The following is a 12,395-nucleotide window of genomic DNA, read 5'->3' as shown; positions in this document are numbered from 1 at the left end:
TATTCATAACTTATTTAAATCCTGATTGGTTGCACCCAAAAATAAGACGTCATTTCATCTCCTATTGTTATTTGGTATATATGGCCCAGTGTATGGAAAAGAGGGCTGGCTGCATTTTCGATTATCATAGTATCCACTGACAGGGTTAATGACTTTCTGTTTTCCCAGAGCCAGGTCTTAAATTTCCTGCAAAATGTCCAATGGTTTGTTTCATGTTTAGCAGCAGAAGCATGACAGTGCCAGCCGTGTTGCAGTCATTATATAGAGAAACAACTAGATTGGGTCATTGTTGTGTAGACAGTGGTCCCACTTGTGAGTTGCTGGTCATGCATTATATTACATCTTTAATCTGTTGGTCTACATTAAACCCTATAGACGTGTACTCGATCCCTGGTGTAGCTTAACCGTTGCTTAACCATTGTCTTACATTTGTTAGGTTTGCTACCAAGTCATGAAATGGAAAAATGTTATATTTATCTATTTCTAAAAGCACCTCGGAGTACAGTGATCGTATGAAGCCCTAAACTTTTAAGCCACCTTCAGTTCAATAAAAATGTAACCCAATCAGAATTTCATTTTATATATATGTTCCTGATTATCTCTAGGGCTTCTGATTTAATGCAGCCTTCTCTATATTTAATTAAAAGCTTGTTTCAGAATTTGGTCATAAGGAAATCTTATCTCCTACTAGAGCATACTTGTAATACTCGATATATTGGTAATAGTCTTCTATTTAGTACATGGTTGTCCATCATGCACTCATTTATAGCATGTGGAGGTAAGGCTGAATTGGCCTTGTTGACATTTGAACTTATCCTCACCCATCATCTGTGAGCACTTCATCAGAGTTGTCTTGAACTTTACATTTCATTGGTTTCACCTTTGACTTTTGAAGTCATTGGGTATGAATAATCTCCAGATCTTCCTCCTGTTGAGTTAACCCTTTATGACTTTTCATTTGTGTTTGGTCTTCGGTTTTGTGTGGTTTGACTCATTACACTTTGTTTGAATCTCTCTGGTCCATCATAGCACTCTTTTGGTTGTTCAAGGAATATCTCCTTCCAGCCCTCTCACATTTCACCACTTTTAATAGAGCCTTTTGTTTCGTAGACCACCAGTATGTTGATTTGTGGCCTTCTGAGAGTGCCAGGTAGACACCTGCGAATGGAGATTGTGGTGCACCTGTTCTGATGAAATTGTTTGACATTCTGTTGATGGCAGTTCACATAGGCGGATTCCTATCCTTACATTCACCGTCTGAGGAGGAGAACATGCAAAGCATATTGAACTGCAATACTTGTCTGGGTAGGCGGAGGAGACCTTTTGAAAAGCGTTTATAATCCTAAGGCTTACCTAAAACAGTGGTTATTTGATCAATCCTGATGCAGCAACGTATTGCTGGGTAATGTTCTAAATCTAAATGAGCTTGTTTCATGGGCAGGTTGCCTCATCCTTCGGTGAATTTGTCTTCGGGTTTGATGTGATTGGATTTGGACAGTGTAATAGATCAGGAGTGGCAGGATATTGGGTTTCTTGATGTGGTGAAGTGAGCTGTCAAGGGCTGCTCAGTAACAGACTTTGTGCTCTCTTGGCATCTTGCTGATGGCTTCCTATATATCTCTGACTGTATTAACTTAATTAGCCACGGCCTCTTGATTCCTGCTTAACCAGCTCCTGAGCCAATTTCTGAAGCAGGTTTAGACCAGTTAATTGTTTGGCCTGCACTACTGTTTTTTACTTTAAATCTGAAACCATAGTTATAGAAGAGAGCGGACCTCCGACTCCAAGCAGGAGAGCTTGAATATCCACAATGGCCCACCCAAACTGATGTTTTTCGTTTTTCAGCTTTGCATGGGTGCTGTCTTTTAGCATCAAGGATTCACATATCATCTTAACCCCTGCACCTGACTGTCTTCTGATTTTGTCTCTTACTTCAAGAAAGAAAGCATGGCTTTTTAGATGCCGCATCTTGGCATTAGAGATGCCAACTGGCTGTAGTTTGGATTTGATTTGCATCTCACTACCATGCATTTCCAATTAATCAATGGCATATTTATCCAACGATCAGGTATTAGCTTCACTTGGCAGCACCATAATTTTGTTTTCACCAGATTTTAAGAATCGTGTGTGTCTGATCGGACCGAGGCTGTACAATGTTCCTGCACCCTCAGTGCTACAAGTGCTCATGCAGACATTACAAAGTCTCCTTCTACATTAAACCAACAAAGGTTAATCTCGTAGGCTGACTAAAGCTGTGTGCATTGCCTTTTGCTTGTTGACAGACAACTGGCCTATTCATGGTACGATGGGTATTTCCCCAGACACCATAGGGTGCAATCAAGAAGTGTGTACTGTCCAGCACACTCCGTCCTGGGTTGCCAGTGCAAGTGACGTGTAATTTTGCTGCCCACTCTCCTGACAACGTAGACAAGTTTAACCTTGTAGGAGTTCTTTGGTGTCTCCTTGCTGGTAGTGCCTAGGTGGCATTCTAGTGGGCCCTAGAGCTGTTTGGACAGTCACCTTAAGAGTAATGTTAAGAGCCAGACCAAGAATGGAGAGCATGTAGCAGAGCACCCTGGCAGGGAGGTAGGGACTGGACAATGCGCTGCTGTCTTTGTTGATACTGAGGTTGATGTGTGCAGAGAACCAAGAACATTGATCTCTGATAAAGATAATATCTATTCACGGTGAGTCATTGGTGAGTCGTTAATACGGATCACATCACTTGCTCAGGCATTGAAACTCTGTGGAGTATTGTGCAACCATCTTGACTTGCCTTGGTTGTGTGTCTAATGTGCAGTGTCCCTCTCCCCAACATTGAAAGTTTGTATGAAAGTGGCTCTGTAGATACTGGACCAAAGTAAGGTACAGTGTGCACAGAGTCCACAGTCCCCAGAGGTTTGGCAGAGGCCAAAGTTAGATATAACCTTACTCTCTAAAGTGGTAGCTTGGTCAAGCAGTAAGGCAGTGTCAGAGGACATTGTAAAGCATGTGTTGTACACACTCAGTCAGCAAATGATCTCACACACTCAAGAACTGAACTCTAGGCCAATTGTTTGTATAAAAATATATAGTTGTTTTATTTTAGAACCAACAATAGGTATCAAAATATACTTTCTCAGAATGACTTACTTTAGTTAAATACTTTTCAAATAGGTAATTGACTTTTGAATACAATAGCTACAGTTGTTGCAATAGGCAACACAATTTCAAACACAATGTGACATTGAGCTCAATGGGAATTTCTAGTTAAATGCAATTAGTTACTTTATAGGTTACTTTTCTAACCACAGTACTGGATCCTAGATTCAGTCCTGGGACATCTCCTGTAAACAATTGAGAAAAAGCGTTGTGTTTACAGTTGTGATTTTTAATGAATATTAGGAATATTATTGTATTTTAAAAGTTGACACTTAGAAACTTTTTCACATAGAATCACCAATGTTATACTATGGTAGGAAATTCACTTGGCAGGTAAGTAATGTTATTGTTACTTTTTCTTACTCAGTGTTGGATCCTGGATCCAGTACTGGTGTATCTCCTCTAAACAATTGAAAGAATGTGTTTAAAAAGTCATACAGGCGATTTTTAAGGAATATTTGTAAGTTTGCAAATTGGACACAAAGAAGATTTTCTGGTGAAAATCAGACAATGGTTTCCTATGGAGGAAAATTGAGTTAACAGTAAATCACGCTTATAATTACTTTTCAGGTTCAGTGCTGGGCTAAAAGATACAGCACTGGGTTCTCCCCTGATAACAGGGGAGTAAATCGGAATTCGTTGTTCGGCTGATTTTAGATAATTATTCTAAAGTTTCAAAATTCCACACTTTTTGATTGAAACCAGTCAATGTTACCCTATGGAAGAAAAGTGAGTTATCGACTTTTGGGTAAGTACCTGACTGGCAGAGTTACGGTTCTGGGCATAGACTCAGGGGTCTCTCAGGGCCAGGTAGGTACAGTTGTTTCACCCTCAGTCGCACAGGGGCAGCTGGGTGCAGAGTGAGTAGGCCCAATGTTATCCTTCGGTTGGTGGCTGCCAGCAGGCAGGCCACGTAGCTGTGGGAACTGAGCTCCTAGTCACTTACACAGGGCAAGTGGGGAAGTAGAGTAGAGTAGGGTAGTTGCAGCACTTCCGGCGGCACTCGGACGGCTGGGTGCAGGGTGCTTTTGGACCTTCGGGCGCCCAATGTTATTCAATAAGTGACTTGGAAACCGAACAAAGTCTGCAGGTTCGGGGATGGAGATTCTTCAGGTGCGACCACCACTTCGAGAGGTAAGTTGGGATCTTGGAGGATAAGTAGACACCCAGGAGTTGGGCACAGGGGGCTGTGGGGCGCCGGGTGCAGTGGTGTCTTTACAAGTCCGGAAATCTTACCCTCAGCTGGTCGCGGTTGGAGGGTTTCCTTGTTGTGAGGCTGCAGGCATCGTCAGGTTCGTCGAGGAGGGTCTTTGGGCACTGGATTCCAGGTCACAGTCACCGGGGGGATGTCCTCAGGGTCTTTTTCCACTGAGACACGGGTCGGGCTCGGCGGGTGCAGAGTGTGCTGGATTCGCGGTTCCTGGCTGGCACCAGGGGTTGTTGCTGTTTGAGCAGAACCACTGCTCATGGGAGTCCCAGTCTTTAGATGAGCAAGGCAGGCAGGTCCTCCGGGGTTTTCGAGGTTGCTGTCCACAGGAGACACCCGGGTTTAGCTGGAGCAGGTTCAAGGATCAAAAGGCCTGTAGGTTCTGGGGCCAAGTCAGTTGGTGTCGTCCTCTTGTTAGCAGCTGTACAGCAGATCTTCTTGTTTCTTGTTCTTCTTCTTGTTTTCAAATCGGGATCTGAGGAAGGAAGGTTCAGGTTTCCCCTAAATACTAAATTTAGGGGAGTTACAGGTAGGGCAAGGGCAGGGACCAATGGGTCCCTGTCCTGGGGTGAATACACCCCCTATCCTGCTCCTCTCCTGTGGGAGGGAAGCAGGGGCCTAGCTCTGATTGGGCAGGGCTCCCCATCTTCAAGATGGTGGTAGCCCGGAGTTGTGTTTCACCTCGCCTCTCCCACCTGAGGGGTGGAGTTGGCACAGGCTAACACACCCCATTTCCTCACCTAGGATTTCCTGACTGTCTTCCTGCCAGAGTGGGGGTCAGAACCGGTGGGGGCCAGTTGCTGAGTACGGCTATTGGACTGGAGAAGCTCAGAAAAGGTGGCATGGCTTTGAAGCTTCTCCTGCCCATCCTGGGAGAGGAGGCTTGGCACCTCGTCCCAGGATGTGCATTGTTTCAGGCCCCCGAGAGCGGCAAGCTCTCGACCCAGGGGTCCAGAAACATGTCTGGTGGTGGCAGCCTCGGTAGCCACGCAGTCAGGATACTGGGAGTTGGTTAGGTTTCAGGGGGCATCTCTAAGTTCCCGTTCAGGAGAGAATACAATTCAAAGCACTCTGCACAACGTATAAAATCCTACATGGCAAGGCCCCACCAATCTTACAAAACCTCATCTCACCTCACACCACCAAAAGAACGCTCCGATCCTCAAACTGTAACTTAGCTTCTGTTCCTAGAATCAAGAAAGCCCGTTCTGACGGTCAACTGTTCTCATACAACGCCTCCAAACTATGGAACACCCTACCCCCAGACATCAGAGCCCAACCCACCCTCCTCTCATTCCGCAGAGCACTTAAGACCTGGCTGTTCCCATAAGACTCCACTTACATCTGGTTCTTGTCACTCAGCGCTGGGACGCTCACGGGCAGCCATGCGCTCTACAAATCGGTAAAATAAATAAACAAATAAGATGCCCTCTGTCGTGCATTTGCTATTAAATCCCTCACTGGCATCAGTGTGGGGTTAATATGCTGAGAAGTTTGATATCAAACTTCTCAGTCTTCAGTGTAGCCATCATGGTGCTGTGGAGTTCGTAATTACAACCTCCCAGCACCATATACTCTTAATGGTATCACTGCACTTACAGTGCCCAGGAATGGCCCTGGGTACTGTAGGAGCACAGGGCTCATGCACCTGTGCCCACACCACTGGCATAGTGCTCCCAGCTGGAGGGGTGACTGATGTATGCCAGGGCAGTGTGTTTGTGGGAATGGCACACAGGGATGTGTGCCATGTCGACTCTTTGTTTAGTTCTGCACCAGGACACTCATCCTGCAAAGGCAGTGTGTGTGTGTGTGTCAGGGTACAGGGCCCCTATGGGTGGCACAATAAGTGCTGCAGCCCTTAGGGGTATTCGCTGGTCACAATGCCCTGGGTACCTAGGGTACCATTTACCAGGGACTTACATGTGGCCAGAGATGCCAATTGGGTTTTAGTTTCAACACAGTTTTAGGGAAGGAACACAGGCCCTGGGCACCTGATTGGCAGGAGCCCAGGGCAACACTCAGTCAAAGCACATCAGCAATTCAGCAAAAGTGGGGGCATACCATGCAAGAAAGATGGCAGTTTCTCACAGATTTGATGGAACATTTAGCATCCAGTACAGAGATAATCCTGCTTAGTTTGGACCCGATTTGAATCTGAAGCTCACAGGGTGTAATAGGCCTCGCCACTCAGCCTCTCTCCATTTCAAGGATGAAATGAGTACCATTGCATTGGGTAAATGTAGCGATTATTACATCATCCTTTTGAGACTTTCCTCCATTCATTGTGCTACATAAAAACTGTTCCATGTGCTCCCTGTGCCCGGTATTGGCCTTTAGGGAGAGCTCTTAAAGTGTGTCAACTAAATGGTATGAGTTAGAAAATTGAAGAATTTCAGATACTTTATATACAGTCAAAGAAAACATTTTTGAGAGTTTTGATGCAAAGTGCATTGTGGTACCTGAGCTCAGCAGCTCCAATGAGCAATTGCAAATGCAATGGGAGCACAAGCCCTCCCATATACACACCTATACTCGTGGACAAACACAGACAGAGTTATGCAAGTGAATTAAATTCTTATTTGTTAACCTAAGGGATAATATTTTAATGAGAATTCTGCGAAGTTTTTTGTGGATTCCTCACAAATTAAAAAAGCAAGAAGAAAATTGTTCTAAGCAGCTCATCAGGATATCACTACGGTCATTAATGTAAATTGTTACATCAGAGGAAATATGTTGGGTTTCCCTATTCATTGTGACTCAGGCACCTGGCAGGGGCAATGGGTTACTGAATGCCTAGCACCATTTTCTTTTTTCTCTTTTCTTTTTTAATGTTGAAAAAAGAATCTCTTCGCTGTTTCTATGCGGTAGTATGATCAAAGTATTATGCGACAGCTTTTGTTGACTGCGCTGCCTGTGCAACCCCTTTACAGCACTGACCTACAGTCAAAGGGTAAAAAAGGGTGTTGTATCTTCACAGTTCAGGTATGGCTTAATGATTGTTGGCAAGGTTTCATACCTTGCCTGTACCTACTGCACAACCTACAGACATCCCTAGAGTGCTCCCTAGACCAAAATACCAAGAGAAGTGTAACGCTTTGTTTGGCGAAACCCTATGTAGTAAAATGTGCATCCTGTTCAACAAACCCATAACCTGCAGCTAAACCTGAGGAGCACACCTCAAACTGGGATACTGCAAGGCCCATTGTGTCTAACGGACTTGAAGAATGTTCAGGTTTAGTTGGTTATTTGTTAGAGCTTTATGCCACCTCCTATTCCACTAAAATCACTAGTTGGGGGTTGTTGGGGAGGACAGGTGGAAAATACACATTGTGCTAATTGGTCATCTGTTGTGCAGTCCAGACTATGGTGGCATGGACTGTGGTCTTCATTTGCCCTACCTCGCCTTGAGGCAAGACCCTTCTGGAAACTGACTGACTGCACACTTTTATATGGCTTCCCTCGACAGGTTGATTGGAATTCCACACTTCTATTTTGTCCTTTTGATAATGGTTGCTCACAAGGAACAATGCACTTTATGCTTTTTTGTAAGCTATATTCTTCTGCACGGAAAAGCTTTTTGGTACCAATTCTATGTGGTACTAGAATTAGGCAACATAAGATAGCCTTAACCTTCCAGCAACAGCTGAGTAGTTTAGCATGTGTTGCAGTGGTTAATTACATCCCGCTGCGCAGTGATGGTTAGGAAAAGATATGGTACCATGTAAGGATCCTTTTATTATCTTTGTGATTTGAACTTCTATTTTTATTCTGTGGATAGCAATTGAGAATCGTTTTATTGTTATTTAATCACTTTCTGCGTTCTTTCTTAATATATATTCAACATGAATTGTTTTCACTTATGTATACCTTTATGGTCATTTTTAGCCGAATAAAGTATTTGATGATGAACTGATTCACTCTTGGAAAGTTACATAAGCCTACACCTCTCCGACACAGTTATCAGTAATTGCAAGAACTGTTTGCCACCATGGCACTCTTCAATACTTTGGTTTCTTTCTTTGACATGACTGTTTAAAAGTCTAGTTTCAGCAGGTCTGCTCTTAAGAATAAATCTAATACTGTTGCTGGTGCACAAAGTTTCTGTCATTATTGTCCCTAACTGAACTACTTACTCCCCTTTACCTTTCCTTCGCTGCACCATGCTAGTATTTACTCCATCCAGGAATAGTTTCTTTACTTTGTAAGCAACTTTCCATGTTGAGATTCTAAATGTTCAAAGTGAAGATAGGCAGTATATAGCGGCTTAACTCCTTCCCTCTCCTTCATTCTATTGAGAGTTTACAACCAAAACAAGCCATTTGTACAGGTCTTACATTAGCTCTCTAGGTCAGACCCCATCATCAGGACTTGTGCTACAGCCAAACACACACACTTATGGTCTCTGATCCTGGGCGCAGTCACTGCCCGAAGCAGAACTGTTAATGTTTTCTTGACCTTACTCAAGAAGTACACCATTAATGTTGCACACTGCGCCCTGCCTTTTCTGCACTTACACCTTCCTTCAGAGGCAGAATACAAACCTTACCGCACAACCAATAGTGTCTGAACCCCAAACATAAGGATCTTCCATTTACTTATTGTGTGTTCCCCATATTCCTTCCTATTTTGGTTTTGTGCATCTACTACCAGCATTTTTTTCAAGGGATAAAACCATACATGGTGAGAAATGTCAGGATATCATCCATGGACATAGCACCAGCTCATGTTAAATTCACCCCTCGGCAAGCCATGTCCTAAAATTTAGCAGACAGGGCAAACCTTATTTTCTGGGAAGGAGCAATTGGAGGTATTCTGAAAACTCCTTGAGGGCACTGAAATAGTTTGTGAAAGCAGCAATAGGAAAGAAACATTTCATATAAAAGCCTGTAGTGAGGCCCCCCAGTACATCTTACTTTGCTGATTGCAAACATTTTTCAAAACAGTTTGCCGTATAAGATTAGACCGAAGCACTAGAACACAGGTTCTGGTGGTAGAATTGAGTTCCAGAGTCTTCAGTTATACTAACAGTATCTGATTTTTCTTCTGTCTACCTTGCACCTGCAGTGTCCCTGGACAGCCAAGAGGCCATCATTGTATACCAGCCTAACCTCATTACCGCGGCGGAGATCAAAAACCAGATCGAAGTAGCTGGCTTTATTGCATCCATCAAGAACAAACCAAAGCCCCTCAAACTTGGAGCCATTGACGTTGAGCGGCTAAAAAATGCTCCCACCAAAGACGTTGAGGAAGCGAAGCAAAGGCCAAAGCAATCTTCTGACCTCAAAACCGTGGAACTTGTGGTGGAGGGAATGCACTGCAACTCCTGTGTCAAAAACATTGAAAGCCAGCTCTCCGCACTCCCCTCGGTCGCCAGTATTCAGGTGTCTTTGGCGAAGAAGTGTGCTATCATAACCTACAATCCGAGAGTCACCAACCCAGAGGCGCTCAAGAAAGCTGTGGAAGCAGTGTCACCGGACAAGTTCAGAGTCAGTCTGGGCAATGATGGAGTGAGTCCGACTCCCTCAGAGGGTGTTTTACCCGCACTTTGCCCGCCTGCGATCTCATTGAACAATGCCAGCCAGAAACTTGTAAGTCAGATTACAGTGATCAGCATCCAAGGGATGACATGCAATTCCTGTGTGCAATCTATTGAGGGGGTCATTTCTCAAAAAAATGGTGTTAAGTCTGTGTGTGTTTCTCTGGCAAATAACAATGGAACAATAGAATATGATCCTGCATTAACCAACCCACAAGCTTTGAGAGACGCCATAGATGACATGGGTTTTGAAGCCTCCGTTTCAGGTAATTCTAGAAACTGTTTAATCAACAACAAAACAAAAGTTATCATTTTATTAAAGTCCCACAATTTTGCTCTTTTTTTCCAAATATAAAGTTTTCTTTTTTACTAATATGATGACTTGTATCATACAAGAACTGGTGTGTTTTTGAGTTGGGGAGTTACTAAATGTACAAACAGGACTTTTGAATGTTTGTGGAAGGGTGACCCTTATTGATGCACAATGAAGAATTTGATGCAGTGTTACTGAATATTTCAAGTTTGTGATTTTGCAATATATACAACAAGAAGGTTTATAACCTATGTTTGTGTGGGGAAACAGTCGATTATTCAGGATCACAGTGGAGCACATATGTTGATAATTCAATAGTTCCTTAGGAGTGACGGATAACATACCGCTGCACAATACATAGTCTTTAGTGCCATTTAGTCTGAACAAGATTTGAAACCACATTTATCCTGTTTACTGATTGGGAGTGCATTTCACAAGGGTTTTTATTGTTTAACTGTACAACTTTGTGCAGAATATTTCAGTGCTATCCAGAGCTGAAATCTCTTCCAATGTCCTCACTGGAGTCTTATAGCTGGTGCTTTTGTGAAAGAGGATGCGTGTTAGTTTTACGTTTGGAGTTTAGACCCGCAGGAATTGCAAGTGAGCAGTTGACAAGGTAAAGGATTGGGACTAGGAGCTGCATCTTACTGTCAGTGACCCGAAGCGAACTTTGCACTGATAGGCCCTGCATAGCTCACTAATTATGGGGATTCTATAGGGGGCCTCACAGGCTTATCATGTGAGAGGTCTGTTATCATGGGTCTCATCCAGTGAAACTTGCTCTCTTCCTCCATTTGTGTGCTGCAGTTCATTCATCCAGTATTTCTACTTGAACAAAGTCATTGGTCCCCTCCACATTCAGTAGGAAGATAAACTTCAGGTGGACTGTTGTTTTTGCACGATGTGTCAAGGACTGCTATTGCCCATTCCTCGCTGTTCAGCATGACCCTCTTTCTGCAAGGCAGGTACCTTCTTCTTTTGAAACTACTGATTAGGGATTCCTGATCACTGGTCATCCCCTCTCCCCTGCTGATAGATCTGTCCCATGTCAGGTCCTTGGGAAGATTGAGACCCTCTACTTAGAACTGGTCTCCACCATCCTGTGTAGAGTGGTAATGATTGACCTCTCGCTGGAGCTGTAATTTCTTTCTTATCTCTCATATACCTTCCTGGGCCTTGAGCTCTAGTGCAATATTGGACTTTCTTTCTCTTAAATCAACAATTTTTTTCGCAATTTCCCCCTGTGATTTGCCGTCTTGTTTTTATTAATCAACATCACAAAATAAGATGCTGAATGGAGTGTTGAACATTTTTCAATAACTCACTCCTAGTTACGATCTGGCTTTAATTCATTGTTATTCTGTCGCCACGTCACCCCAGTTTGGACCCAGTCATGTGCACATCAGTCTTGACCCTGCTCCCCATGTGAACAGTCCAGCTCGAACTGCCAGGCCAGGTGCTCCATTGACCAGAAAACAAGCATACTGGGACCAGTTTAAGGGTATCACCTCTCATCAGCCAGGCTGGCTTGAAACCAGTGGCGCAGCGAGCAAAGGACCCATGCCTGTGCATGCCCGTAGCCACTTAGAACGCACATAGCAACATCACAAAATAAAATGATGGACTGAGTGTTCTGAACTTTTCAAACACTCACCCCAGTCAAGGATCTGGGTTTAATCATTTGTTATTCTGCTCACCACGTCACCCCAGTGGGGACCCAGCCATATGCAAATCAGTCTTGACCCTGCTCCCCATGTTTCTATTTATCTCTGTTTATTCAAATGTTTCTGACCTTGGTTCTAACTGAGGTGTCTACAGCTGTGTGCCTCGGGTGTCTGTTCCCATGGAGGCATACAATTGAAAGATAAACCTTAGTAACTCCCCTTCCTAATGATCTTATGGAGTCCTGGCATATCTTTGGCAAATAACCAGTTAAGCTTCACTGCTTTTATGTTTCCAAGAACTATTAGTTAATAGGACTCTCCTTGCATTAAAGGAGCTGTAAGTGTGACGTGCCTGTTCTCTGTTATATCTGTTGTGTCTAGCTCTATCTCCTCTGTTTCTCTTGGCATTACTCGCAAAAACTCAAATGGCAATTTTGGCAGATCCATCGTATTTGTTGAGCACTCCAAAAACCTCGAAGGACAAGTGAGATGCCTTTCCTACTACTGAGGAAAATGTTAAAATACCTCTGAAAA

At 43.7% G+C, this 12,395-nt stretch overlaps 1 protein-coding gene across 3 annotated transcripts in view; it reads left to right on the top strand.

The window, feature by feature from the left end:
* Window positions 1–12,395, top strand: part of LOC144829566 (copper-transporting ATPase 1-like) — a 405,691-nt gene that overhangs the window by 86,411 nt on the left and 306,885 nt on the right. For all 3 annotated transcript variants that reach the window (XM_078688825.1, XM_078688827.1, XM_078688826.1), the window contains exon 4: window positions 9,413–10,150. In XM_078688825.1, the coding sequence (XP_078544951.1) occupies window positions 9,413–10,150 (738 nt within the window). The remainder of the gene's footprint in view (window positions 1–9,412; window positions 10,151–12,395) is intronic.

The sequence above is a fragment of the Lissotriton helveticus genome, chromosome 4_1 (genome assembly GCF_964261635.1).
Source record: "Lissotriton helveticus chromosome 4_1, aLisHel1.1, whole genome shotgun sequence".
Taxonomy (NCBI): domain Eukaryota; kingdom Metazoa; phylum Chordata; class Amphibia; order Caudata; family Salamandridae; genus Lissotriton; species Lissotriton helveticus.
The sequence above is the reverse complement of the archived record's forward strand: the minus strand, read 5'-3'. Positions and strand labels throughout refer to the sequence as shown.